The 26,033-nt window shown below is 55.9% G+C and overlaps 6 protein-coding genes across 6 annotated transcripts; 2 read left to right on the top strand and 4 right to left on the bottom strand.

Moving 5' to 3' along the window:
* Positions 1-2,750: 2,750 nt before the first annotated feature.
* IE81DRAFT_339387 (hypothetical protein) lies at positions 2,751-3,991 on the bottom strand (the record flags this gene model as incomplete). Its single annotated transcript, XM_025515572.1, has 2 exons — positions 3,272-3,991; positions 2,751-3,197 (listed from the first exon to the last, which is right to left on the bottom strand). The coding sequence occupies exons 1-2, from the start codon at positions 3,560-3,562 to the stop codon at positions 2,751-2,753; spliced, it is 738 nt and encodes a 245-aa protein (XP_025372612.1). The 5' UTR covers positions 3,563-3,991.
* A 374-nt stretch (positions 3,992-4,365) lies between these two features.
* Positions 4,366-6,226, top strand: IE81DRAFT_320213 (heme peroxidase). Its single transcript, XM_025512951.1, has 2 exons — positions 4,366-4,720; positions 4,915-6,226. The coding sequence occupies exons 1-2, from the start codon at positions 4,508-4,510 to the stop codon at positions 5,986-5,988; spliced, it is 1,287 nt and encodes a 428-aa protein (XP_025372611.1). The 5' UTR covers positions 4,366-4,507; the 3' UTR covers positions 5,989-6,226.
* On the bottom strand, positions 6,201-8,848 carry IE81DRAFT_297521 (hypothetical protein; the record flags this gene model as incomplete). The annotated part of the gene is made up of 7 exons (XM_025512159.1): positions 8,616-8,848; positions 8,290-8,534; positions 7,866-8,206; positions 7,710-7,802; positions 6,722-7,633; positions 6,464-6,602; positions 6,201-6,397 (listed from the first exon to the last, which is right to left on the bottom strand). Coding segments are annotated over exons 2-7 (1,851 nt in total), but the record flags the coding sequence as incomplete, so codon positions are not given.
* Positions 8,849-12,738: 3,890 nt separating this feature from the next.
* Positions 12,739-16,078, top strand: IE81DRAFT_191364 (hypothetical protein). Its single transcript, XM_025510800.1, has 3 exons — positions 12,739-15,434; positions 15,505-15,558; positions 15,641-16,078. The coding sequence occupies exons 1-3, from the start codon at positions 13,124-13,126 to the stop codon at positions 15,964-15,966; spliced, it is 2,691 nt and encodes an 896-aa protein (XP_025372609.1). The 5' UTR covers positions 12,739-13,123; the 3' UTR covers positions 15,967-16,078.
* A 594-nt stretch (positions 16,079-16,672) lies between these two features.
* IE81DRAFT_344752 (hypothetical protein) lies at positions 16,673-21,366 on the bottom strand (the record flags this gene model as incomplete). Its single annotated transcript, XM_025515841.1, has 2 exons — positions 16,673-20,553; positions 20,631-21,366. 2 exons carry the CDS (start codon positions 21,364-21,366, stop codon positions 16,673-16,675), a joined length of 4,617 nt encoding a protein of 1,538 aa, XP_025372608.1.
* Positions 21,367-24,928: 3,562 nt separating this feature from the next.
* On the bottom strand, positions 24,929-25,567 carry IE81DRAFT_344751 (hypothetical protein; the record flags this gene model as incomplete). Its single annotated transcript, XM_025515840.1, has 2 exons — positions 24,929-25,137; positions 25,312-25,567. The coding sequence occupies 2 exons, from the start codon at positions 25,565-25,567 to the stop codon at positions 24,929-24,931; spliced, it is 465 nt and encodes a 154-aa protein (XP_025372607.1).
* Positions 25,568-26,033: the final 466 nt, after the last annotated feature.

The following is a 26,033-nucleotide window of genomic DNA, read 5'->3' as shown; positions in this document are numbered from 1 at the left end:
GTGGATGGAGTCGAATCAAAAGTGCGCTATCGCGATCGTATACTGTGACTTGGAACAGATCAGCTTGATCGAATTCGAGTGCGAACTTCGCGCACAAATCAGGGACTCATCAAGCTAGCTCAGGCCCACGTTCTCGCCAGCAGCAGCGTCTCCTCACAAATGCACACACCGCCCTGCCTCGATGGCCCGCGTACGTCCGCGTCTTTATCTTGATTTAAGATTGCTGTGCAGTTTGAGTCAGAGTGCTTTCAGTCAACAAGTGCGTCTTGCTGTAGCTAGTTTAGCAGCGCTAGTAGCTACATTTTTCTCCCTGCGGGTTCCCCACTTTGCCCTCACCTAGGCTCTTGACCGCCCATACCCTTTGCTCTCTCTTCTCTCTCTCTCTCAGCTCTCGCAGCTACGAGCTGCATGCAAGCGAACCTAGCTGAGATGCACGACGGCTCCCTGCATCCCTCTTCGTTGCATACGTACCGTGTCAACGCAGACAAGACTTGCGGCACAGGCTCTCTCGACTCGAGATCGCTATTCGAGCGCTTGAAGGGCCAGAAATGAATGCAGACGTCAATTTGAGAGGCGTGCTGTGCTACAGTGAGGGAGTGAGCCCTATCTCGGAACGTTCTTGATCGTTGACCTGGAGGACAGGGCTACGTGCAACGGCCTAACGGCCCCGCGTGCCCTTGCCGCGCCCTGTCCGCACCTTGATCGCACCGGAGTCACTGACTGCGGGCGTCTCTCAATCCCCCGCCCGACCGGGCCTCTCATCTCGATCTGGCTGACATCATTCCCTTCTAGGTATCGCTTGCCTCTTGCTTGGCTAGGCGTATTTGCGTATCTATACTGTATACAGCTACATGACTTTTCCCGCCGCGACGCCAAAGTGCCCTCAACTCGGAGACTTCCCGGTCAAGCAAAGCCGCACCGAGGCGTCTCATCGCGGCGCAAATGTCAGGGCAGGGTGAGGGGGATTGTGTGTACACACCGTTAGGCAGCTCGGTCATTTCTGATCCGAGGTTTCGTGCCACCGAACGAAACTCCATAAAGTGCAAACGCCTTCGAGCACGGAGCCACGGAGCCGTGTCCGTGCCTGTCCGGCCTAAAGCTCATCTGCCACTCGATCGATTCCGATTCCATTCCGATACTCGGTGTTCATACACCTGGTTTCGTATGTATGGCTTGAAGGGGTCGGCAGGTTCTTGAAAGCTTGATGAGCGACTGGGGTGTACTACTGGCAGGAGAAGACGATCCCCAGCACCGAGCTGCCAAAATTCTCCACCGAGTCACTTTCTCCACCTTCGGAAGCTTTTCTTCTAGTGCCCTCTGATCTCGGCAGCTCATGCACGTCTACCCAGCCATCTGCACATGTGGTCAGCATCACCGAGAGCCGCTGCGAGATGTACAGCAGCACCAAGACAACAACAGTCACCGCGCGAGAGGAAGTGTGTGGGCCAGGACACGGCACGTACAGAAGAACAGAAAGAGGAGAGAGAGAGAGAGAGAGAAAGAGAAAGAGAAAGAGAAAGAAGAGACCGTCAACCGTCTTTGAGACTCTCGCTCCGATTCTCCGGGCCTCGTGCAGCTCGCATCGACTCAAGGCTTGGATGAAGCTAAAAGCTGGAGTGCGCGCTCATCATGTGATGCGATTTCGAAGGGTCCCACGCGCCTGGGCACAATGGCTCACGAAATTTGGCTGTTGATTTGTGGTCTCACACTCACACTTCTAGCGTGCTTTCACAAAATTTGACTTCAATCGTACTTAGCATGTGGTAAGCTGGGTATACTGATCAGAATCTGATGAGTGATACCTTCTCTGCACAGAAGCATCTCGATGCGTGCAGACAGTCAGCAAGCGACGATCGTCCAGGAACTTGACGATTCAGCTGCTGCGCGCACATCGGTTCGCATCAGACCGCTGCAGGGGCGGGCGGGAAGCTCTGAAACAACAGCGAGTTCACAGCGGCTTGCTTTCACAATCACCAATTATCGTCAGCTTGATGCCTATACAGCTGGGTTCAAGTGACGTAGCAAGGCGACTCGGTCCAAGAACGTGAATGCTACAAATACGAATCCAGTTGCGAGTCAACAGTTGGGTCAAATGAAGTTCTAATGACCATGCTTCGCAGACCTTTGTACCCGGTAAGCTCGGCTGACGTCAGCGTGATGATGGTCTGCCACTCACTCACCACTTGATGAGGTACGCTGGCTAATTGCAAGCATTGCCTCGGAACATCGCACTCGCATCCCTGGCGCTGGACGTTGACCGCTGTCGCGCATCGCCCGGCTCGATGTCCTGGCTAGAGTTGCAGAGGAAATCCCGTGGACCCCTCAAGACAAACAAATCAAGCCTTCAGAAACCGGGCCTTCTTCATGAGTGCCAAGCTACAGGACCCAGGCGACTGCTGCCGCCGGGGTACCCGACGGCTTCGGGCTCCCTCCATCCCGGCACTGCACCGGCTCGCAACATCGCGGTGGACATGCGTCCGTGGGGCCCGCCGAATGAAGCCCTGCTGAGGGCGAGCCAGCAGCCCTGGCATCAAACAGAGTCTCGCGGCGAATCGTACTATTTAACATTCTTCGTAAAACTGGGATCAAGATGATATGAGCACGTATATTGTGCGGAACAGCAGCGATTCACATGCCCGTCACTCGACTGGCATCATGATAGCGGACCGACCAAAGTCTGCGATGGCTACAAAAGGGGCCAAGCCGAGAGCACGATCGACGAGTCGCAATCGCTCCTGCTCTTTCGCGCACTAGAATTCGCGCCGAGATTGGCCTAGTATCATACTTTCCGCATTGTGTTCGATGGAGCCTTTCTGGCCTCCTTTTTGCTCTTCAATCGCCTTCCAGCTCTCTTCGTAGCCCAACGCGACCCAGCCGTGGTGTGCGGCAAGACCTTCGACCATGGCGCGGATCTCCGATCTAGAAAGCTCCTCTACGTCCCTTTTGCACAGAGGGGGGCTACGACTGCCGCTCTCGAAGTCCTTCAGCTGTGGCAAAGAGAATGCGTCTTTGATCTTCGAGTGCTTGCTCGAGCTCTCGTAGATGAGTTGAGCTGCGCTGCCTTGCCAGCGGTTCTGTGACGAGGCGTGCCAGAAAGCGGACAGGTCCACAAATTGACCGGGTGTCACGCTCTGCCCTTCCCAAAATTGAGTGTAAATGTGGGAATTTTGGAGCTGAGAAAGGTCTGTGTACCAACACTGGGCCCGGATTGGCAAAGTCGTCGGCTCAACGGAGTAAACATCATTGGCAAGCTGAGCTCGCATAGACGTACTTTTGCATTCCCGTAATCGCCCTCTAGCCTGTGTAGGATGGCGTGACCCCAATCTAGCTCTTTAGCCCCGCCTTGACTCTTTCTGACCAAAAAGTGAGCAGAGTACAAGTCACCATTGGCCAGATGCAAAGCCGCTTCCAAGGCAGGATGACAATGCAAGTCGGCAATTTTTGAAGTGAGGTGCGGACGTCGTCCTTTCGAGTGCTCATGTTCGGGTAGCGGCATCGACGGTATGACGGACAACAACTCGTCGAGCCACGGCGGTGGAGCGCTGAGCCCGATCCCCGACATTTTGCTGTAACGCGGTTCGCCGGATAGGAAAGGAGAGCTGCAGGAGCCAGCAAAGACCGAAAAAGATTTCCGCTGGGCTCGATCAGAGCAGCGGCGTGGCAACGTCGAGTTGGATATGAGCCCATACGGAAGCCAACAGCTTGACAAGTCAGTCTATGTGCACAAGGATGAAGGATTGGTAAATCGCAAGCTGCTCAGAATTGGACCCTGAATTGTAATGCTGCTGACTCAGACGACGGCTTGCTGAATCGGGATCGCATGTTGTCATGAGCCCGGTCCTTCGATGACCCGAAATGTTGAGTGCTTCTCCGACATGAGTCACGAGTGAGAAGCTCGTATGGGGCGAGGGATGTGGCCCCTTGCCGACTTCACCTCACGTCGCATAGCATCAGAAGAAAGAGTAAGGATGTGTGTGCGTGTTGAAGAGCCGCACGACGATAAAACGTGGATGAACAGAACGTCCGATACAGATGTGAGGTCGGCTAGAGGCCTCAACGTGCTTCTACCGAAGGTTCTAGAAGGAACTGCGTAGTAGCAGCAAACACGTGCAGCGACGTGCTACAGTTTAGCGGCGCGCGCCCCCCTTGGTCAGCAGCCAACCGGAAGAAAGGGCTTTCAATTCGAGTTCGAGAGCCGAGTTTTGACACGACGTGTGCAGAATGCGCGTGCATCAAGATTCGGGGACTGCTAGCTGGGACTGCATCTCATGCAGCGTGCGCCTAAAACGAATGGTGATGGGCAGGGCCGCGGTTATAAGCGCACGCGCGGGCCTAATCTTGAATGGCTGGATGCTGCTTGGCTCGGCGTTCGAAGTTCTGGTGATTTTGGAGTGCTTCGCCGAACGTCTTGTGTCATCGAGCGAGTGACCGGCAGTCGTGAGTCAAAGTGCAGTCAGTCACTTTGCTCGCTGCGCGGTGGGTGCGCCAATCTCAGCAGCGATGCTTCATGAGTCAGTACCTAACATCTCAACCACAACTACAGTATCCCAACATCATCCGCAACTCTGTCACCATGGCTTTCCGCGCTTCTCTCCGTGCGTCTGCTCCTTGCTCCAAGCTGAGCTCGTCAGCATCAGCGCCTCTGCGAGTTCAGAGAGTCGCTGCGCCTCGCTCTTTCGCCCTCTCTCGCACGTACGCTTCGGGTCCCGCCGGTGGCGCTGTGAGTACATGATGTCCCCAGTCGCATCCAAGAGGGCGCATTGGTGCTTCTCTTTGAAGCCTTTCACGTCGAGCATGTGCTCTGCACGGCGAGGAGCAAGAACTGCAGACTCTGCTCGCTTGGCTGAACACGGACTGGCGCGCTCTTTATTGCAGCTCGACTAACGCAGCCCTCGCTTCTCTCGCCTTCCGCAGCACCCTCCTCCTGATCAAGGCGGATCTCGTTCCAAGGGAACCTCTACCGCCCTCATCGCTTCGCTAGCTTTTCTAGTCACTGCGGGCGGTGCATTCGCTCTGCTGGGCGGCGATGACAAGTTTGCAGCGCTCGGCATCGGCTCCACCGGTGCCAACAAGCTGAGCGGCAGCAAGGCCAAACTTGGAAGCCCTGGTTTGGCGGCACACAAGGATGACTACCAAAAAGTCTACAATGCTATTGCTGAGAAGCTTGAACACGACCCGGAATACGACGATGGTCACTTTGGACCTGTCCTCGTTCGCCTCGCTTGGCATGCTAGCGGCACGTACGACAAAAACACTGGCAACGGTGGCAGCAACGGCGCTACGATGCGGTTCGCCCCCGAGGCGGACCATGGAGCGAACGCTGGTCTGATCCACGCCCGATCCTTCTACGACTCTATCCACTCCAAGTTTCCTTGGATCACCTACAGTGATCTGTGGACGCTTGGCGGTATTGTCGCAGTCCAGGAAATGGGCGGTCCCACGATTCCCTGGAGACCCGGCCGCAAGGATGGTGCTGCTGAGAATTGCACGCCTGATGGTCGTCTGCCAGACGGGGACAAGGGCTCTGACCACTTGCGCCACATCTTCTACAAGATGGGATTCAATGATCAAGAGATCGTCGCCCTTTCTGGTGCCCACGCTCTGGGAAGATGCCACAAGGACAGGTCAGGCTTTGATGGACCTTGGACCTTCTCTCCCACCACTTTCAGCAACGCCTACTACCAATTGCTGTTGGATGAAAAGTGGAACTTGCGCAAGTGGGAGGGTCCTATCCAATACCAAGACAAGAACACAAAGAGCCTCATGATGCTCACTACCGACATGGCTCTTACCACGGACAAGTCCTTCAAACCTCACGTGCAGCGATATGCCAAGTCGGAGGAGGAGTTCTTCAAGGATTTCTCAAAGGCTTACGCGAAACTTCTCGAATTGGGTGTTCCCGCGACCAGCTGGCAGTCGGGCGAGCACCTCACTGATGGCAAGCACCTGACTCTCAAGACCACCTCAGACCAAGGCCTTAACAAGTAGAGGGGACACTTCTCTACGATCGACTCTCGAGCTCTTTAGAAGGATATACATCATCGACACACAAACAATAGACGCGGTGATCAGCGCGTGATCCTATAGATTCTAGAGTAATAGAAGCAGACGCCTAGAGAGCCGATTTTGTTGACAAAGCACCTCGAACACGAAGCGCTTGCGTTGCGATGTTGACTTGCTCTGCTGCGTATCTGAATGATCACTTGCGATAGAAGTTGCGCTGAAACGAGACTGTTTGGGTGCGAGAGATGGCGAGTAAGCTCGAGTACATGTCTCGGTCTTGCAAGCTTGTTTGGCCGCTCTGCAAAAGCACAATACTTACAGTAGAGCTGCATGATGCCTCGATCAAAGCTAGCCCTGAACCCTCTCCGGTGGGCGAGATTCCAAGGCTTGTTGACTGTGCACGCACAAGACACGATTCAGTCGCCGTTCCTGGCCACGATGCGCGATACCAAGCACTCACCGATGCGAAAGGCAATGTCTTCGTAAGGAGGACCAGCAACGAATATGATGATGGCCGTGTCGGGATCGTTCGGATCCTTGCGTATGCGGTATGTGGGAGCTTTGCTCTTGTCGATGAGATCTGGGTAGAAGATGTTGAACTGGGCGGGAAACAGGAGAGGGCACAAGCGGTAAGGGGCGGGGTCAGCAAAAGACCTCGGGGAGTGCTGATGGCACCAACGCAAACAGCATCTCAGGCGAAGCGCCGATCCATGCTCACCTTGTAGCCTTGCACGACTTTCGGAGGCGGATTCTCCACCGAGTCATAATGCGTCTGGTTGTACCTGCTCCACTCGAAGCCCGTGTGCACGCGGTTGAAGTACCTCGGTTTCCTAGGCCTGTACTTATCTTCCCACTGATAAGATTTACCAACCAGCTCTTCGGCATTATTGAACGCTTCCTCCTCCACATCCATAGGCTTGGAAGCTTCTTGCTTCCACATCGACGCGTCCGTATCTTCGCCTTCTCCTCTGGCATGACGCGGACCAGAATTGCGAGGGACGAAGCGCGCACCAAGAACCTTGCGCCTTGCCTCTAACAAGTTGACGCGATCCTCATCAGGATCGACGACTGCTACCTGCCGGTCGGCGTAGGGAAGGCTGTTTCGGTCAATGAAGCCCGGCTCCATCGTTTCGTCCCACTCGGTCTGTATGCGAAGGAGCTCCGCCTCCGCAGCAGCAGCCTGTGCTTCTGCCGCTTGGTCCTCGTCAGCATCGGCCCCAGTTGGCAACGGTTGCGCTTCAGATTGACCAGAGGTATCATCTTCACCATCCTGCATCTGCGCCCTCAGTTCCTCTTGCATCCTCTCTGCTTCCAGCCTCTGCCTCTTTCTCAGGTAAGCAATGCGATTGGCCAAAACGTTTTCGTGCTGATCTCTAAGCCTAGCCTTCGCGCGCCAGACGACAATCTGTTTGAGCAGCCCCTCCCAATACTCGACGTCGATCGACTCTCCAGACTTCAACTTTGATCGAACTTGATCCTGCAGACCGACCAGCTGCTCATGTGTCTTGTTGCCTAGCATAGTATCCATCTCTGACCTGACAGCTGGGTCCAATGATCTTTGTTGAGGGTTCGCGCCGTCCTCAATCATCCGTAGCTCGTCGAGCTTGTCATCACACACAATGACCATGGCCTGCCAGAGGAGGCAGAGTGCAAGGGGTGCCTTCAGCTCGGCAGACACGCACTGGAGGCAGCAAAGTAGCACTTACCTTCCAGAAATCGAGATGTTGCTCATTCTTTTCGAGCGTGAGGTACATTTGGATGTCCTGATGTAGCTCTTCAACCTCGTCGAGGGAGAGGTTCTGCGACAAAAATGGAGATCTCAGCATGGCTGCCGACACTGGCGCCGAAGCCAGACCACTCACCTCAAAGATCAGGTATGGCTCCTCGAGATCAATTTCCAGACCAGCTTCGTCATCTTCCTCGTCGTCGCCCTCGTCCCTATCTCTGGAGTCTTTATCCCGTAAGACTTTCGGATCGGCCCACTTGAGATTGATAGCCAACAGATCGATGGGCTTAGCTCGACCTTCCCTGACCCGGATAGCTGCACGTTTCCTGCTCTGTTGCAGATGGAAGTCGTCCTCCTTAGCCACCCACTCGGACATGGCGGCGCTTTCTGCTAGTCGAGCCATTCTAGCTTCCTCTTCTTCCCTTTCTTGCTGCTCCCTCTCCCTCTCTGCTCTCTTTTGATTCAGCCGCGCGATCTCTTCCTGCTCGGGGAATTGGGGGGGGGCAGCGGTATTAGCGCAAGCATACATATAATAGGACCTGTTGGGATCTATGCGCTACTCGCCATCGCTTCTCTTCGTCTCTCTGCATCCCTCGCCTCGGCTTCAGCTCTGCTCATTCCTTGCTTCTTCTCCTTGTCCTCCTTTTTGCGCCATTTGAACTTGCTGCTGAGATCTGCGTCATTGAATGGATTATCCTCTGCGCTGTACATCAGCGCTTCGGCCGCCATGGCTCTTTGCGCAGAGGCCTCATCCTCCTCTTTGGCTGCTCGCTTGGCTGCCTTTCGTGCTGCTCTTTCCTGCTCCCTAGAGATGACGCAGGCAGAGCAAATGCCTCAATATGCGCCAAGTAGGGATGAGCCAGACCAAGATGACCAGGCGACTCACTTCTTTTCGCGTCTGCGCTCTCGTCGCTCCGCTTCATCTTCATCGCTGTCGTATGATCGCTTTCGCTCAGAGTGCGAAGAGCGGCCATGCTTGCTGTCGTATCTACCGCTATCCCGATCCCGATGGTCTCTACGCTTCGCCTCCCGATCATCGCGATCGTCATCGCGGTGCTTCCTAACCCGATCGTCTCCATGACTGTCGCGATAGGAGCGATGTCGCTGGTGATCGCCGCGCGAGCTTTCTCCCTGAGACCTCTTGTCGTACCGTCGTGGCGAGAGGCTTCTGTCGCGGGGCATGATGCACGATCTTTTGATTGGTCTCTGATGTTGCTGAGTTGGAGCGGAGCTTGTCATGAACGGGGAATGGGCAGAGCGTTGAGAGGTCAAAGGCGGAGAGATCAAGAGTCACCTTGCGCAAGCAGATTGGAATCATGCGCAGCCCTTCTGGAGTCGTGGGTTTAGTCATGAGTCCAAGCCAAGAAAGAATCAAGAGTCAAGGGTGAAGAGTCGATGAGTAAAGGGTCGAAAAGCTGGACCATGCCCAGCTGGTGTCGATGTCACGTGAGAGCGTCTAGGATTCTGGATCCACGTGACTGGCGCCAAAGTGTGCACCCAAATCGAGAATCAAAAATCAAAAGTCATGAATCAGAACCAAGAATCGTGAATCTTGAATGTCAATAAAGTCGTGAGTCACGAGTCACGAGTGTTGATCTCTTCCAACAGCTATACTCGAGGCAAAAGTGAATGAATGACTGTGCCTCAACGCCGGAGTGTTTTGAGCTTGCGCAAGGTCACGAGCCTGCCTCCGCTTTCAACTTCCGACAGTGTCCGTGGTCACGAACGTCCATCATGCGTCGTCAGAAGACGAAATGGATTTTTAAGATCAACCCCACCTTGCATTATCTCCCCGAAAGCAGTAACGAATGGCGCCTTTGCTCGTCAGTTGGCCAATCGACTGTTGCATCTGACTTGACAAATTCCAGAGCTCGGCTCGAGCCCAACATCACCGAGACTTACGCTCTTCCGGAGAGATTTCAGGATTCGCCAAAGCGAGTCAAAGAGCATCCCGAGTCAGCAGACCTCGAAGCTAAGCTGAGCTAAGCTAGCGCACACTGTAGGGATCCTTCAAGAGCTACGGAGCCATGATCGAATCGCCCGCACGCACTGCGCATTCGACGTGGCGGGACGATGCTACTCGCACTCCATTCACGATTGCCAGCAATCTCGAATGCAAGTGTACGGCGGCACAACCTGCAGAACCTTGCGAGCGGTACACAACAGTTGTGAGTATCTAGTCCGTGCAGATGGTCAAGTCCAAATTAGTGATTTGTTGGCCCGGAAAGAGATCGACAGGGGCAACGTCTGCCCGAGCGTCTACAGCTGCGTGCTGCACGAGTCACTTGACTCCTTTTCCCGAAAGCTCACAATAAATCAAAAGGTTCTATTCTCGTCAGCAGTCACGCAATGAGAAACGCCGCCGCAAGCTCGAGACTCGTCCAAATTGGGTATTTTACAGGGCGAGTCTGTCATGGTAGATCTTCGAACCGACATCTCGGACACATCCTATCCGCATTCATTCGTAACATGTGATGAGCTTGTCTAAACCGCGCCGCGCCGGTGTGCTTGCAAGCTAAACGAAAGTATAGGGGTTGGGAGGGACCATTCATGCGAGATCCTATAAGGCACCAAGCATATGCTACGCGAGCTGCATGTCCGTGCTCAAGCGTCGACAAGCACCAGCAGCAGCATGCAGCGAATTCGAGACTGCAAATGGCCCCAGCAGGCGGTACAGTCACGAGTGTTACAGTAGTAGTACGATCGCGAATCCGCAAAGCTGGCCGCACAGGCTGGCTATATGGTACACCGTACACATGTCACGACAAGGCAGCTCTTTGGCTCGGGCGACGCTGGCAGCATGCACCGATCTTATCCCTCAGCGTGACTCAAGACTTCTTTGCCAGCAGGGCGTCAGTGCTTTTGCGGGTCGATGCCGGCCGGACTAGCGCAAGTTCCATGTGGACCCATCTGCAGCTTTGCAGCGAGAAAAGCGAGTGAGGCTTGGGCGTCAGTCTTACAACGTGCATGGTCGATGAGTTGCCTGTTGCTCAGACTACCCACACGCAACAGTCACAGTGGTAGCACCGTTCAGTGAGGCTGCTTGGTGCCCGTCGATTCATTCACGGTGAGCTGCTGCTCACTCCAGGTGGAAGGCACACATCGTCAAGCGGACTCGGAAGAAGTCAGTCACAGTAGTGCCCATCAGTCGAGATACGAGGATCGAAACAAAAGTGCTTCTTCTGATTCAAGATTAGGATATCAACTCGTGGGTCACCTGCGCACGACGGTCATCAGAGGTCATCCATCCATCCAGCAGAGTCACGAGTCATGAGTCAAGTGACGGCCGAGGTCCCGCTGCATGCACGCTCGTGACTTGCGCTGTGCAGTATCGTGCATTCACGGACATTCGGGCCTCCGCGCATCCCCGCATTGCATCGCATCGCATCACGCAGCGCCAGCGCAAAGACGCACAAAGAGGAAGAGGAAGAGCTCGCACTTCGCGACTGCCTTTCCCTTTCTTGCGCCTTAGCTCTGACTGATGATCAGCCTTGCAGCTAGCCCGTCGGTTTTAGAGTTTAGGAACTCGTGACCGTTTTGAGACGCGGTCGCGTTCGAGTACGACAAGCGCTCTTCCAAGCGATTGGAGCACACGACTGCAGCGCCTCACAGCAGCCCACCCTCCCTGCACTCAGCAGCAGAGCCGCTCGCGACGCAGCTGGCCAACTACAGCTATACTGTAGCTGCAGCTACGGTGAACAATATGCTCTTCAAGATCATTCCAAACCAGCTTCCCGTGTGGCACCTCAATCCCCGCACCTCCGCACACCGTAGCCTCGGCCGACGGCAAACAAACGCTTCGTGTCGCATGCACTATATACTGGATGCGCATGCGACTCAGGTCTCTCCATCGAGCGCAAGCCGCACTTTGTCACAGGTCATGTCGCATGAGCTAAATAGGCTATAGAGCTACTGTAACCCATACGCATGTAATTGATTCTAAGATGTGCAGTCAAGTCAAATGCGGTATCATTACTTCTCATAGCACGGCGTGGGTGGACATTTGATTTCTCAGTCGCATATGGCGATCGATCGACGACCCAAAAAGCCACTTTGACTGGGACCATCCCGCGTGCACGGCTTACTGACGACTGTGCGTGGATTGCTGCTGCTGCATGCGCTCGTATGCTGCTGCCATGGGCTTAGGCCCGTCCCACAGGGCTGCCGTACCAGCTGACTGCATGGAATTCAAGATTTCCATTTCTGATTCAATTTCCATTTCGTGCCAACTCACGACTCACGACTGCTGCAGATCAACCTGCCCACGGGGAAGCATGCCATGTAGCCTCGAGCCAACTCCTTGATCCAACCATCCCATCCAAGCGAATACATGATACCGTGCGCTGCATTCAGACGCTTCATAGCAACAGCCATCCCTTCTCCCACCATTCCGTCTCTCCCGACAATTCTTGGCAGAGTCCCAAGCATTCTTCATCTTCCAAAATCGCCGAACTGCGATTCACTCTGGTGCGTGCGAACTTCAACGGCAGCCGTTCATCCGCCGACGCGCGCCAACGTCAAGCCCCTTGCATGGTCCATGCTCATCTCGTGCACCCTTCCCTGGCGGTAGCCCATTCGAGCACAAGGAAACGACCGACTGCTCTAACAAATATTCTACTGTGACTGTAGCTCAGCACTGGAATAGCAAGGCGGAGTAAGCACCGGACGCCCGACTTGAATGCTACTGCCACCCGTGCCGCACCTCGCGCGTCCGTCGATCGTGTGACGTGTCGGAATCACACTCAGCTCTCTCTCTCTCTCTGACCAGTCACGAGTGTCGCGACGTGTGCACGGCACCAAGGGCGACATTTTCGTGGCGCTTTCCACTTGCGAACTCCAAAGACTGCCGACTGCACAGAGAGCAGCCCGACCGGAAGGAGAGGAGCATTCATCTACCCTCGCTCTTATTCATCACTTCCTATCCACTCTTCGTTTCAGGCACCGCTCTGTTCGCGCATGAGTAGCGACTCCTCAAACTTCTCGTCCACTCCCTAATCTCTATCCATCTGCATCGGCAAACTTCAGCAGAAGCTCTGCTGATCGGTACCTTTGCGGACTCCTTTGGGACCCAAGACGCAGACCAGGCAAGTAGGCAATGGTAGGGTCTCTGCCAAGGCAAGTGCCCCTTGACCTCGGGGGACTTTGAACAGCTCGATTGCCTGTTGCAGCAGACGTGCTTTGAAGCACAATCTACATTGGTGGTAGAACGTCCTACACCCACCCTTCAACGACATTGTGGCCCAGAGATTCGATTTGGTACATCGTCGAGTATCCGTTCGCGCACAATTCGCATTGGATGGGAGCGTCACAAGTTTCGACAGCTTCTGAAATAGTTACAAGCACTCGACATACTGAACGCTCTTCGCGCATCGTCTGGAACAGCACCAATCAGGCATGGCCACATCGTACTCTCAGCGCCATCAAGCACACGCAATGCCTGCCTATCAGCAAGGCTATTCCGGCTACGGCAATGGCAACGAACGCGACGGCTATGCATCGAGCGGCTCCCGTGCGCAATCCTCCTGGGACTCTCCCAAGCTGGATGCAGAGGAGCCTGCCGAGGCGAACTTTGCCGGGTTCGGCGCAAGAAAGTTTGCCGAGAAGCAAAGGAGGGCCGCGCAGGCGGCGCAAAGACAAGCGGACGAAGCAGCCAGAGCTAGAGAGATTGCGGAGCAAGAAAGGTGGGAGTACGAGCGTCGACGCGCGCGGGAGGAGGAAGAGCGTCGAGCTCATGAAGAAGAAGAGCGGATGAGGTGGGAAGAGCACAAGGCTTACGAGGCCGAGGAGCGCAGGAGGCAACAAGAAGAGGACGCCAGGCGCGCTTGGGAGAGGGAAGAGGCTCAGCGTCATCTAGCTCAACAACAGCAGGAAGATGAGGCCCGAAAGGCTATCGCGCAACAACGTCTGGATGCTCAGCATAGGCGCCATGAGGATCAACGCCGCGCTGCAGTAGAGCGTGAAGAGCAAGCTCGACTCGCTGCCGTCAGGGCGGATCGCGAGCGCGAACGAGCCCGACAGCTAGAGGAGCAAGAAGAGCGAGAATACCAACGTCGGCGTGAAGAAGCTGCAGAGCGCGGGGCCGAGGCTCGGCGGCTGGCACAGGAGCGGAGTGCGCCTGCGCGCTCAGCAACGCTGGACTCGATATCGACTGCGAGCGTCCATCTAGCATACGACGGCAGCGATACTCTATCGTCGTCCGGCAGTCTGTCTAGCCGACACGGTGGCAGAGGCGATCTGCATCCTCAGAACATGCTTGCCCAGGCAAATGTACGAGAGACCATCTACGAAGACGACTACGAGGAGGACGAGGAGGAGCTAGACGACGAGCGGAGAAGGGCTAGGTACACTGCATATGCTGGACCACACGACGATGACACAACGATCGATGCATTGCGCAGCGCAGCAGCAGCTCGAAAGACGATGGCGCGTGCCACGACCTATGAACCTCTGCCCAAAGCCAAGTGCGCCGACTGTGGCACCCTACTGTCTTTCGACGAGCTTGTGGAACACACGTGTGCAAGGGCGGGAAGCACCTCTCCGCTTTCTCCACTCACCATTGCCGTGGAACATGCTCCTGCTGCGAGCACTGCCGTCAATGGTGGCTTTCCATTGGTAGAGTCTCCAATCGAAGGCCGCCTTTCTCCTGCAAAAAGTGGTACACGGTCGCCTTTCTTCGACCGATATGCCAGGCTCGAGAATAAATCAGGCCGGAGCAGCCCAGCTTTGAATGGTGCGGGCGGCGGATTCGATGCGGTGACACCGCGCGCCTCCTCCTTCGACGCCCCGCGGTCCGGTACGACGAGCGCAGAGCCTCGTAGGACGGCGAGATTTTCGCCTCCCACAACCTCTTCGGCTCTGCCAGCTGCAACCGACGAAAACGCATCTGATGCGCGGATCCGCATGGTTGCAGAACGCAAGAAGCAGATCGAAGCACAGCGCGCTGCCGCTCGAAGCCGCAATGCGACCCTGAACGGTGCTCCGACAGAAGGCTCAGCGAGCCCAACCCCAGAAATCGCTGGTGCAAAGCCTCCTGGCTCCCTTTCCCACGCCAAGGCACCCAGCACTTCGTCTTCCACCTCTTCTAGCCACAGCTCATTGTTGGGCCGAGGCAGAAATGGAAGCTCTGCTTCTGTCAGCGCTGCGATCACACCAAGCTCGAGCTTCGATCACACGAGCGGCATGCCCAGTCCCCGCGAGGTCGTCCTCGTCGCCTCTGTCGACTCTGCAGGGGCCAGAAGCAGCAATGCGACCGCCAGGCCAAGCCCCAAGTCACGCGGCGTAGACCTGGACAAGATCGAGGCCATGCTTCATGACTTGGATATGAGCACGCCACACAAGGAGCCTACGAAGCCGAGCACGGAGAAAGTCGCACGAAAGGAAGAGGTGGCATCTAGAGGCAATACACGTTCTAAAGATATCAACCCAGCAAAGTCTCGCGAGACGCGATCGAGGAACCGGTCGGAGGAGGGTGGCAAGAAGCTGAAGCACGATCTGCGGACCGCGAAACGCCAGACCAAGCTTTGCAGCGTCTGCCTGTGCCCCCTGGGCTCCAGCAAGACGCCCTTCGTCGAGCGCGATGGCAAGTTGCTCTGCGCTGCAGACTATGCAGACCTTTACTTGCCAAAGTGCCGCAAGTGCACCAAACCTGTGGAGAAGGATGCTGTGAAATCGTCCGATGGTGCTCTCAAGGGCATCTTCCACCGAGGTGAGCAGTCATCCGAGTCACTGACGTACTTGCTCGCAAACACTCATACCACATGCCACCTTCATCGCAGGCTGCTTCTGTTGCTTCCAGTGCGATGCGTCTTTCGAGGACGGCACGTTCTACGGTGAGTACCATCTGTCTGCGCCTGCATGAGACCGTTCACGCTGACTTCTTGTGCCTTGACGCTCTGGTCGGCACCTCGTCAGTCTGGCAAAATGTGCCCTACTGTAGCAAGCACTACCATGCCTTGGCAGGAACTCTTTGCGCCGGATGCAACGAGGGCATCGAGGGCCAATGCCGCCAGACAGAATCTGGCGAGAAGTATCACCCTCAATGCCTGACTTGCCAGTACGAAGGCCACGACAGCAAAGAATTTTGTCGCGAGCTTCTAGACGATTACTATTTGCTCAACGGTCAGAGGCTTTGCGAATGGCACGCCCGCAAAGCTCAAAAGGAGCTGGAAAAGCGCGGGGGTGGCCAAAAACAAATTCGAGCACAGCGCCGCCAGACATTCCTTCAGACTCTCCAGTAGATCGATTCATTAGGTGCTCCCAACGAGCGTCGCCATCTTTATACCTTTACACATTATCGCTGCACACCTTACATGATTATTCAAGATACCACTGCCCTTGTTCGTTTCTCGCATTGCCACCATTGCTCCTCGTTGGTCATCTGTCGCTTTCACTACTACATCGATGACGTTTGCCACACCTCGAGGGCCTTTGCACATTTCGATGAGACTTTCGCATGCGTGCCTTATCGGCAATATTTGACTGATGAGATACTGAGGCGAAGCGATGGAACGAAGCTCAGTCCAGAGGGCTCGAAATGAACAAATGGCGCAGAAAATCCTGGCACACGTGAGGTAACGCCCGGCACGTACGCCATGCCTTTGCAACGTTTAATCCCCGCCAGGACACGCAAGGCAGTCGGAATCACTGGACAAGCACCCGAAAAGATTGAGGTGCACAAAGTGCTCAAGCCTTGCTCAAGAAGCACAATCTGAGTTGAGAAAGACTATTTTATTGATCGTAGCCAAGTAAGATAAATGGATGCATTGTCAGAAAGCCTGAAGTCGTGAAATTTGGAGCGAATGAAAGGATGAAACGAGGCGGGAAAACATTGAAAAGGTGCACACAGACAATGAGCAGTCGAAATGGAGCAGGGAGCATGGGAACGTGGGAAAATGTTTCGATGGTCAGAGCACGTAGGCCTGGTCGCCGAGCTACGCAAGCTGATCATTGTGTGCCGGCTGCTTGAGCCGCAAAACGCTCGTAGAACGGTCGCATGACTCGCAGGTGAAAGACAGCAACCTTGGTGATGCGGTCGCCAAGCAGCTTGACCTCGGCACTGAGCGTCTCAAGCCCAGCTTTGACGAGCACGGACTCCCAGTCGCGTTCCGAGACGCGTGCCGTCGTGTTCGAGGCTAGTGTGCCCATGCTAAGCTCAGCTTCGCACGGCTGGTCTGTGGCAACGCTAGTGGAGCTCATGGCGGCCAACGACCCCGGGATACTAGCTCTAGTCCCGTCCTCCAGGCGGGCCTTCTTGCTAGAAGGGCCTCTAGACATCTCCCCAGGAAGGGCAGCCTCACAGACAGCGTCGTCCCCAGGGTGCTTGCGCCTCACGCCAGCCACTGCTTGGACGGGGGACATCAATGGCTGGCGGCGAGCCCTTGGTGCTCCAAGGCGGTCCGCGAGCATCGCAGCTATGACATCGCGGAGCCGGCTTTGACAGAGCTTGTGCAAAGGGCTGCCTACGCGAAGGTTCGTTTCCAGCCAAGCACGAAGCATAGCCAGAACACGCTCGGGCGGTGCAGAAAGAGAGACGCGGGGTAACGGGTCGGCAGTAGTCGTCTCTCCTCCTGCGCTGGCAGCGGACGCTAACGCGAGACATTGGGGATCACGCGCGGCGATTTGAACCGCACTAGCACGAGCCGCAACTTGTAGCAATACGTCCCCCATAGCTGCCCGCCACTTGACATCTTCCAGCTTTGCGCTGCCCGTCGCGCCTCCGAGCATCATCGCAGCAGTCCGCGCAGAAGGTGTAGCGGGAGTCCTTGGCGCAGAGGTTTCTCGAGCAGAGATGCTGGTATTAGCTTCGCACAACAAGCACCAGATTTCCTCCTTGACTGACGCAATCTGACGCGCAGCTAGATTTGCGGCGTTGGATGCAATTTGACCTGCGGTCAGCTTTGTCGAGGGAGGTGAAGCGCCAGCCAGAAGCGGCGAGCACGCGAGTTGCCTGAAGAGCAGCAATAGCATGTACATAATGGTGATGTCGGTCGCATCGGCGTGAAAAGTGATCAAGCGGTACGCGTCGAACTGGAACATTTCCGGGAAGTAGGAAATGTATGCGTGGTTGAGGCTGCTGCTTGACAGCGCCACACCTGTGCCTTGCTGTTGAGACGCTGAGAGAGGAATGGCGGACGTGCTAGTGACCGACGAAGTGGGTCGGACCAGCGGAGCTTCAAAGATGAGATTCAAGAAGCCATCGTCGAAAGCTTTGGAGATAGCCTCCGTGCGCGTGAGAGCTTGTGAGAAAGTTTGACTCTCAGCACGCTGCAGGGCTGTGGTGAACCAGGAGAATGATCTGTCCAGACTCAGCTTGCCCAATTCGAGTTGCTCGCGGAACCAACGACTTTCGAATTCGACGGCGGTGTCCACGAGATATGGCCTTGCAGTGCGGAGCTGGTGGTTCGCAATGTCCAGCTTCATGAGCTCCAAGATCTCAAAACAAGAACGAAGGCCTTTGCCAACATCGCTTCTGTGTACGACGGTAGCGACCATCCTCTCGATCGCCTCGTCGCGCATCGGAGCGCAGTGCAACTTGAGCACTGAGCCGAGCATCGTGATCAATGCACTCACGTCCAGCACACCGTGTGCCAGCTCTTGGGTGATCAGCTGTGGGTCGAGCATCTGAAGTATCAAGGTATGCTGGCTCGAGATGTAGGTGTTGCTGCTTCCCTGCAGATTTGCGCCAGGTAGCGTAAGCTTTGTTGACGAGCGACTTTGAGCGTTTGTAGCATTGCGGTTTTGCGCGCTCGATGGTTCCGAACCATCTGAAGCATTTCGTCCCTTTTGCTTAGCGGCTGGCAATTCGCAAGTCTTCTGCATTGCGGGCGCATCGGCTTTAGCCGTGGGCTCTTGGGCCGCTCGCTGCTGCGAGGCCTCCCGCGACAGGCCCGGCTGTGGGCGAGAGCTCAAGTTCGCTGAAAGTGGGTGTGCTGGTGTGAGAGGTGTAGTTGGGATCTCGCCTGCACCGCCAAGCGGCAAAATTGAGAGACAAATAGCACGCAGCTCTTGAATCAAAGACGGTATGCGCGACGGGACTCTGATCGAGCCACCTGCGGCTCTGACAGGGACGGGTGGCAGCGCCGCCTTGCGGTTGTCCGCTTTGCCACTTGGAGGACACGAGCAAGGTAGCATGGTCCGTCCCTCGAAGGCGGTACAGGTGCAATTGAACTCGATCTCGCGTGAAATTGCGGCCCAGTACTTGTCACCAGCCTCGCGTTTGCGCCGACCGCGTTCACCATCGAAGTTAGGTCGGAACTGGACGTTCGGGTCGAAGACTACATCGTGTCGCAGCTGGGGATTCTTCAAAATCTCGCACAGGTCCAGCTCTCGCAGAGTGTGACGCGTGATGGGTGGATTTAGGGATGGAGTGTAAAGCTGGCGACAGTGCGTAGCCCCTGTGCCGGGTGTCACCTTAGAGGTGACATCGTTGGTTCCGCTCTTCTCATGGGCACGAGACAGACTTGCGATGTACTGTATCAGGTGAAGAGGGAGGGCCAGCCGATGTGAGACAGGAGCGCCAAAGTCCACGACGGGTCTTGCCTTTAGGTTTGGCAAGCTGTGAGTGCGCCGTAGACGGGGTCGACGCCGTGTCGGAGCATGATGAGCAGGGGGCGGGGCGTCGCCCTTGGCTGGCGGTGCAGCACGCGAGCTCGGCCGCTGGAAGCTCTGCGCGGAACTTTGGCAAGCGCTCGATCGGGCAGCATTTTGAGGGACGGCACCTTTGTTCTCTTCCGAGTACACTGGTGTCAGAGTGGCGCCGTAGGCAGGGTGTGTGGCCTTAGAGGCACTAGGGACGGCAGGGAAACTTCCAGCCAAGGACTCAGCAGCGGAGAGGCCATGACCCTGAGAAACGGTCCCAGTCGCTGCTTGCTTCATTGGTTGCAAATCGGCTTCAAAGGTTGCAGCATGCGCATCGCTGGGCGTGGATTGAAGCCGTCCAGATTTGCGGTACTGTTCTGGGACCTTTGGAACGGGCGGCACACCACGATCGCAAAGGGTGTGGCCAGCTTGACCGAGTGGATGCGAGGCACCAGGCTGAACCAAGGGCGGCGGCGATTGGACACGACCGTCAAGTCCACCCGCATTAGCAAATTTCCTTCGCTTTGAGGGCGGTACCGGTTGAAGGCAGAACGCGTGTTCTGCCGCACGATGTAACGGCGGGACATCTGCCGATGGGCGCGCCGCACTTGTAGGCGACCTGTCCACTTCGTCGCCCATGCTCGAGCGACGCAAGGCTGCTACTTCGGCCCTTCCGATCGCAGAAAGACGATGCTGCACCAGCCCGCTAAATGTGGGATGCGGCAAGCCAGATTCGCTCGGGCGCAGATGCCTGGCTTGGACCATGGGCTTGCGTCGCTGTCTCACGGAAGGCCGAGATCCGGACGCCTCGGAGCTCTGATTCAGCGACCATTTTGATCGGTCAGAGTCGTGACGGATGGATCGACGAGCTGAGATGCGTTGGTCGTCACCATCGCGATCCAGCTCGAAGGCGTCGCCTGATTGTGCTCTTGCGAGCGCAAGCGGCTGCGAGGCTGGATGTGCTATAGAGCCCCCTGGACTCGAAGAAGCGGTCGGGCTTGTCACCAGAGTAGTGAAGGGCACTGAGCCAGAAAAGGAGGGCGAACCAGAATGGAACGGCGCAGCAGCGGAGTGTGGACTTTGGCGAAAGTACTGGGCGAAGTCAGGAGTGCCGAGGCTGGAGCTGCCAGCGGCATGACCCTCGTGGTCTGCCTTCTCCTGAGGTGTGGTCGGTGTCTCGAGCCTCACTGAAGGCGATGAGGCTCTCTCGGCGCCGCCATGTGATATATTGAGATCAACTTGCTCGACTTGAGTGCGATGCCCAGTGGCGTTGTCAGATTAGCCAAATCGGGCGTTGAGCTGCGCTCCAGACACAGAAACTTACCGTGGGGGGGAATAAGATGCCGAGCACTTTGAGCATCTCTTGATGCATCGTTTCGAGATGCGACAGCTCCCTCGCATCCTTGCAAACGGTGCAGACACACTTCTTCTGAGGAGCGAGGTTCTCGATAGTTGCTTCCATCCAATGGCTCTATGCAGCAAATACTTTCTGCTCGACCGATGCACCGTCCAAGGTGTGGAGCAGGTGCTTGTTGCTCCGATGTTGAAGGGGCTGCGGCGGGGCTCGTGCTCCTCTTGTCATGAACTGGTGCAAGTCCATAAGAGGCAGACTCAGCGCGAGTGCCTGCCAGTACTGCTTCATCATCGCGCGGTCCCATGCCGGGTCTCCGGGGCAAGTTCTCTGACATATCCGCGCGTGCAAGTTCGCGAGATGATTGACAGTACGAGAGACGTCCTTCGGATATATCTGATCCTGGCATATGATCTTCAATAGGTGGACATGCACCTGAAGTGGCATGGATGCGACCCGAGGGACCGGCAACATTCGATGGACATGCCAATGAGTGAGACAATTTCCGCTTGCCGGGCCTCGTGGTGGTTGAGTTGCCTTCTAAGGCTGATGCGGATGTTGATGGTTGAGGGGACGCGGAAGATCCGCTGCCCATTGCAGATCCTGAGCTAGCCGCATTCGCGTTGCTAGATGCGACAGAGACGCTGTTGGGGGCCATGCGAGGGGAAGACCTCTGGTGCAGGTGAGGCCCATCGTCGGCTGTCTCCATCGCAACGATGGACGTGTCAAGGGCAAGAGTCTTTCGAGCCTCGGCTAGTATTGATGAGTATGGATGGCAATTGTCGAAGGGATCGGACCCTGAGACACTGAAACCGATGGGGCTTGTAAGATGTGCCAGCTTGAGGTGTGTGTACAGAAGCGACACTAAGGCTTCCAGTGCCAGACCCAATCTCCCGGTAGTCTACCAGTGTTTGCGTAGGGTAGAGCAGGTATAGAGCCCAGGGGTGAAACGAGTGTGGAAGGTGACTAAGGGATCAAATGGACGTAACAAGTTTTTGACGAAGGGCCAGTCGGGCTAGACGCTGCTGGTAGGTAGAGGGAGTGGTGATGGCAGGTCAAGACTAGTGAGCGATGTTTAGCAGGCTAGCAGGGTCTGCCGAGGATCGATACAGAAGGAATCAGAGATGGGTGTTGAGTGCCGTTCTGGGCGTGGAGATACTGGAGAGCAATCGTGAATGGAGAGCATCGACCAGCAGAGTAAGTGACGGACAGAACTGGGTCTCCCTCTGTCAGGGAGAGCAACTTACGCCGAATGCCAAATGCTGCAGCCAAGTGAGGCAAGCCAAGCCCTGAGCCGAGGAGCTACACAGCATGCGCCTTTGAGGAGCAGCAGCAGCAGCAGCAGCAACTGCTCAATTGGGCGCCAGAGGAGCGCGGTGACGAGTCTCAGTGCCGGGGCGAAGCTAGAAACGGCAGCAGCAGCTCCTGATGCAGCGGCGGCGAAGTCTACGGTAAGTCTCACCTTTGCGTGCGCATGGTATACAATAGGTGTTCGTTTATACGAACCCTACATCGTCGAATTTGATTAGCAGCGGCAGCAGCAGCATGCAGCATATATATGCTGTATGTGCAAGGCGGCGCCCTCGCGCCGATGAAAGCAGCCCTGCAGAGCCCTGATGCAGCCGCTGTACGTTATTTTTCGAAATTTGTTGCTTTACGCTGCAGCTCCTTACTGCACTCGGTTGCGGTCTTGCACGCGGTCGTGCATCAGCACTCACTCACTGCTGTTTCGCGCGGCCAGGGGTGAGGCATGGGCGCCCAGCAGACGCACCATTCTTCGATCTGGAGGGATCGTCAGCAATTCGACTCACATTGCGCCCACACCGACCGGAAGCTGCTCGGCGTCGCGCGGCGAAAGGAGGGACCGCTGCTTTCTCGGCAATTTGGGATCCTTCCGAACTCGAATTCGAGATCATGATCGCGCCCATGCCGGCGATCAAACCCTTCCCTCCAGCAATCACGATCGTATTTTTAATTCAGCAAAGCTTCGCATCGATCACCAATCTGAATGGCGAACAGTCAAACCAGCTCACTGTACGGCCTTGCGAGCTCGTCCGTGTCGCCCGATCAAGACTCGTGACACTCTCTTTCTGGACATCCATCTGGTCATTGCATCGCCTGCTTCGCGATTGACACCGCGCGCCGCGCATCACACGCCGACATTGACACTTGATTCACTATATACTCTCTCGATCGATTTGGCAGCAAGGCGGCCGCCATGCATGACGCCTAGACCAGCCTGAGCCGGAGCCAGAAGCGGAGTCGCGAAAGCGTCCTCGCTTGCAGCACGGCGAAAGAACAGCAAATTGTATCATTGCTGTTTCAGGAGCGGAAAATCGCCATCGCCATTGTCGATGCTTCACAAGATGCTTCATGTGATTCAGTGATTGCATATGGTGATGCGTTCATCTCGATCGAGTCGTGAATCGTGTGCTGCCACGCGCGGAGCTGAGACTTGCTGTCGCTCCAAGACTCGACGCCGGAACATGGCATGCAAGAAATGTAGCAGGCATTTGACAGGTAACCTTCACACGATGAATGCCCCACGAGTCAAGCGATCAATCTAGAAGTCACGAGTCAAGAGTAGGCGAGTCCTTCACCCGCTTACATATAGATGTATCAGAGCATATAATCCCAAGCTTGTTGTGAGACGAAGAGAGAACAGCGTCCTCGAACAGGGACCGCTTTCCGCCGTCGGCGTGCATACCTGTCAGTGCGCGCCTGTCTCAGTCACGAGGTCTCACCTGCTGCTCAGTGTCAGCTCAATCCATCCATAATCTTGAATCTTGGATGCCTCTTCTCTGCATGCATACACTCACATCATATATGGGACTACTGTGAACTCACGACTCACGACTGTACTTACGACTCTTCTGCTTGTACCATATATGCACCGATACCTCGGGGCCGCCTGCACCCGGACAAGGTTGCAGCATGACTCCCGGCACTTTTGACTCAATATACAATTTGCCTGCACCCTTTCAAAGGCGGAACTCATATGATTGCCTGGTAGCTCAGTCCGCTGAAGGCAAACGAAGTCGAGGCAAGTGGGCGAAAGCCAGCTTCAGGCAGGCCATCTTTGTCCTCCCATCTCCACTTCATGGCCACCTCAAACCACGAGGCCTTGACAGATTCAAGCGCGGAAATGCATGCGCGGTGATGAGGCACTCGGCTTTCACTTGCGCGGCAGGGGGTGGATGCTGCGAGCGGGTAAATCGGAACCTCTTCGGACGGTCCGAGTCGTAAGTCACGAGTAACATATACCGGTATACGCATTGGCCGCGCAGTCAGCTAGCCATGCATGCAGGTGTGAGTAATGCTGCTCAACCCGCGCTGAAACCTGAAGCGAACACCCTTTGTTAACTCTTGCTATGTCCATGCACATCTCCACGATCAGGCTTGTGATGCTCACGATGCCGCAGTCTGAAATCAGCTCCTCTGGCGACAGCAATGGCATTGGAGCCTTTGAGTGTGGAGCTACGCCCTGGGGAGAAGGAATGTGCGGGCCTTGAATTGAGCGGCGAGCAAAAAAAGGGGTTTCGATGCCTCCCTTTCCCTAACGATGGCGCTGCTTTGCGCGGCAGCGCTGCGTCATCCCTCGCCGGAGTTTGAACGTGCGTGCTGCGAAGTCTTGCAGACGCTCACTCGTGCTAGAGAGTCCAGAGTCCGCTCTGGTTCCCATGGAGCGAAGGGGCTCCTGCTGTTATGAAGCAGGTCATCGTCTCTAGTTGAGGCCGATCAATTTGAATGTACCCAGACAGCACACAACAATCTGACTCGGCAAACATCTACCCTGCGACTCGGCCGCGTTCGCAGCTTGAGCAGCGATCATTTTGAAGTCTTGGGTGTTTGTTCAGAACATCAACCAGTCTTGCATCGTGCGTCGCCTTGGGATGGCGATGCTCGAGTCTTCGCTCTCGACATGAGCCGAGCGGTTTCATCGAGCGGATCGTGCAGCCAAAAGAGTCCGTTCGAGCTGCTCATCTATCATCTCTCGCACTGCTGAGCCATTCTTTAGCCGCCAAGTGCTGACGCCACGCAGCCACAGTGTGAGTCAAACACAACGCGCTCGCTCACAGCAACACGCTCTGCCTTGCTAAAGCGACGGAGACCATCCTCGGGCGTGGCATTGCGGCGGGCTGCGTGCGACTGGCAAATGCAGTTGACGCAGGTCGGCAGGCGCTGGGCTTACGTGCAATGCGTTGGCAAGAATGGAGGGTTGAAGTTGGTCAGGTCGCCTCTGAGCAAAATCGTTCCAGTACATCTCTCTCTCAAATCTCTCGTCCATCAGCATGCAACTGGCTCCACATGCCTCTGACTGCATTGCCCTCTTCGCTGCCCACGCTTCCGCTGACCACCGTATTTCTCTTCCACTTGAGATCCCTCTTGGCTCCGCTTGCATCTGCCAGCATCTGTAATCTGCCCTCCAGCTCCTCGTACGGGTGTTTTTGCAGTGGCACAACCTTTTCGCGATTATGTGCTGATGGCCGGGACGGACGAGATGTGGTCAGCTTATTGGCAAAAACATGCAAATCCTAGGGAGATCTGCATTTCCGCGAAGAAGTGCACTCTTTCTGCTGCAGATATTGCATCTCATTTGGAGTCGTTCGAGACGGAGGGAGCCAATTTGACGCATCATCTCCGCAGTACTCACGATATTCGCCGCGTCCAACCGGATGCCTTCCAGGTCGCTCCCTGACAACAACTTCGACAGCAGGTCTGTCCCTTGCCCATCTCTCCACGTTTCCATCCCTCATCCATTGTCTGAGCGGCTCTGACGATATGCCATGCGGACAGTAGTCCAGCACCAATTTGCGAAGTGGGAGAATGAACGAGCCGACGGGTGTTGCGTGCGCCGATGCCCTTGCTCGAGCGCCTATGCCCGTGGCGCGACGAAGTGGTGATGCCATAGCGATGCTGCCTTGGGTGTGGTCTACTCGCGAAGAGAATGCGCACAAAATTCGGTATTGAGCTGATGTAAATGTCCGACGACGGTGCAGTCGAAATGGACAGCAAGAGTTGGCTGGTGGGCGTGTATGCAGGTGGAAGAGCGGGCAGTGATCTCGAGGAGAGGACGCCTTGAGCACGACACACCTTTGTTGCGGTGTGCGTCTAGTGGAGACTGTCCGACGAGTGGGTTTCCGTCCGGAGCAGCGGGCGAGCTGTGGCTTTGTGATGGGGTCACAAAGGCCAAACCGACGATCTTAGGTACCGGCAGATCATGGCCGTGAATGATCTGCTGTGAAGAAGGCTACGCTCGAAGCAGACGACTCTGCGCGCCGCGCTCGCCGCATATTGGCTATCGTACGAGAGAGTCGCGCGTGGCTTGCACCATCCGTCATCCAACTCAGGGCACTCACTCACTCGATCCTCGAT

Source organism: Ceraceosorus guamensis, assembly GCF_003144195.1.
Source record: "Ceraceosorus guamensis strain MCA 4658 unplaced genomic scaffold IE81scaffold_5, whole genome shotgun sequence".
Lineage (NCBI taxonomy): Eukaryota > Fungi > Basidiomycota > Exobasidiomycetes > Ceraceosorales > Ceraceosoraceae > Ceraceosorus > Ceraceosorus guamensis.
This window is presented reverse-complemented; position numbering and strand designations above follow the sequence as displayed.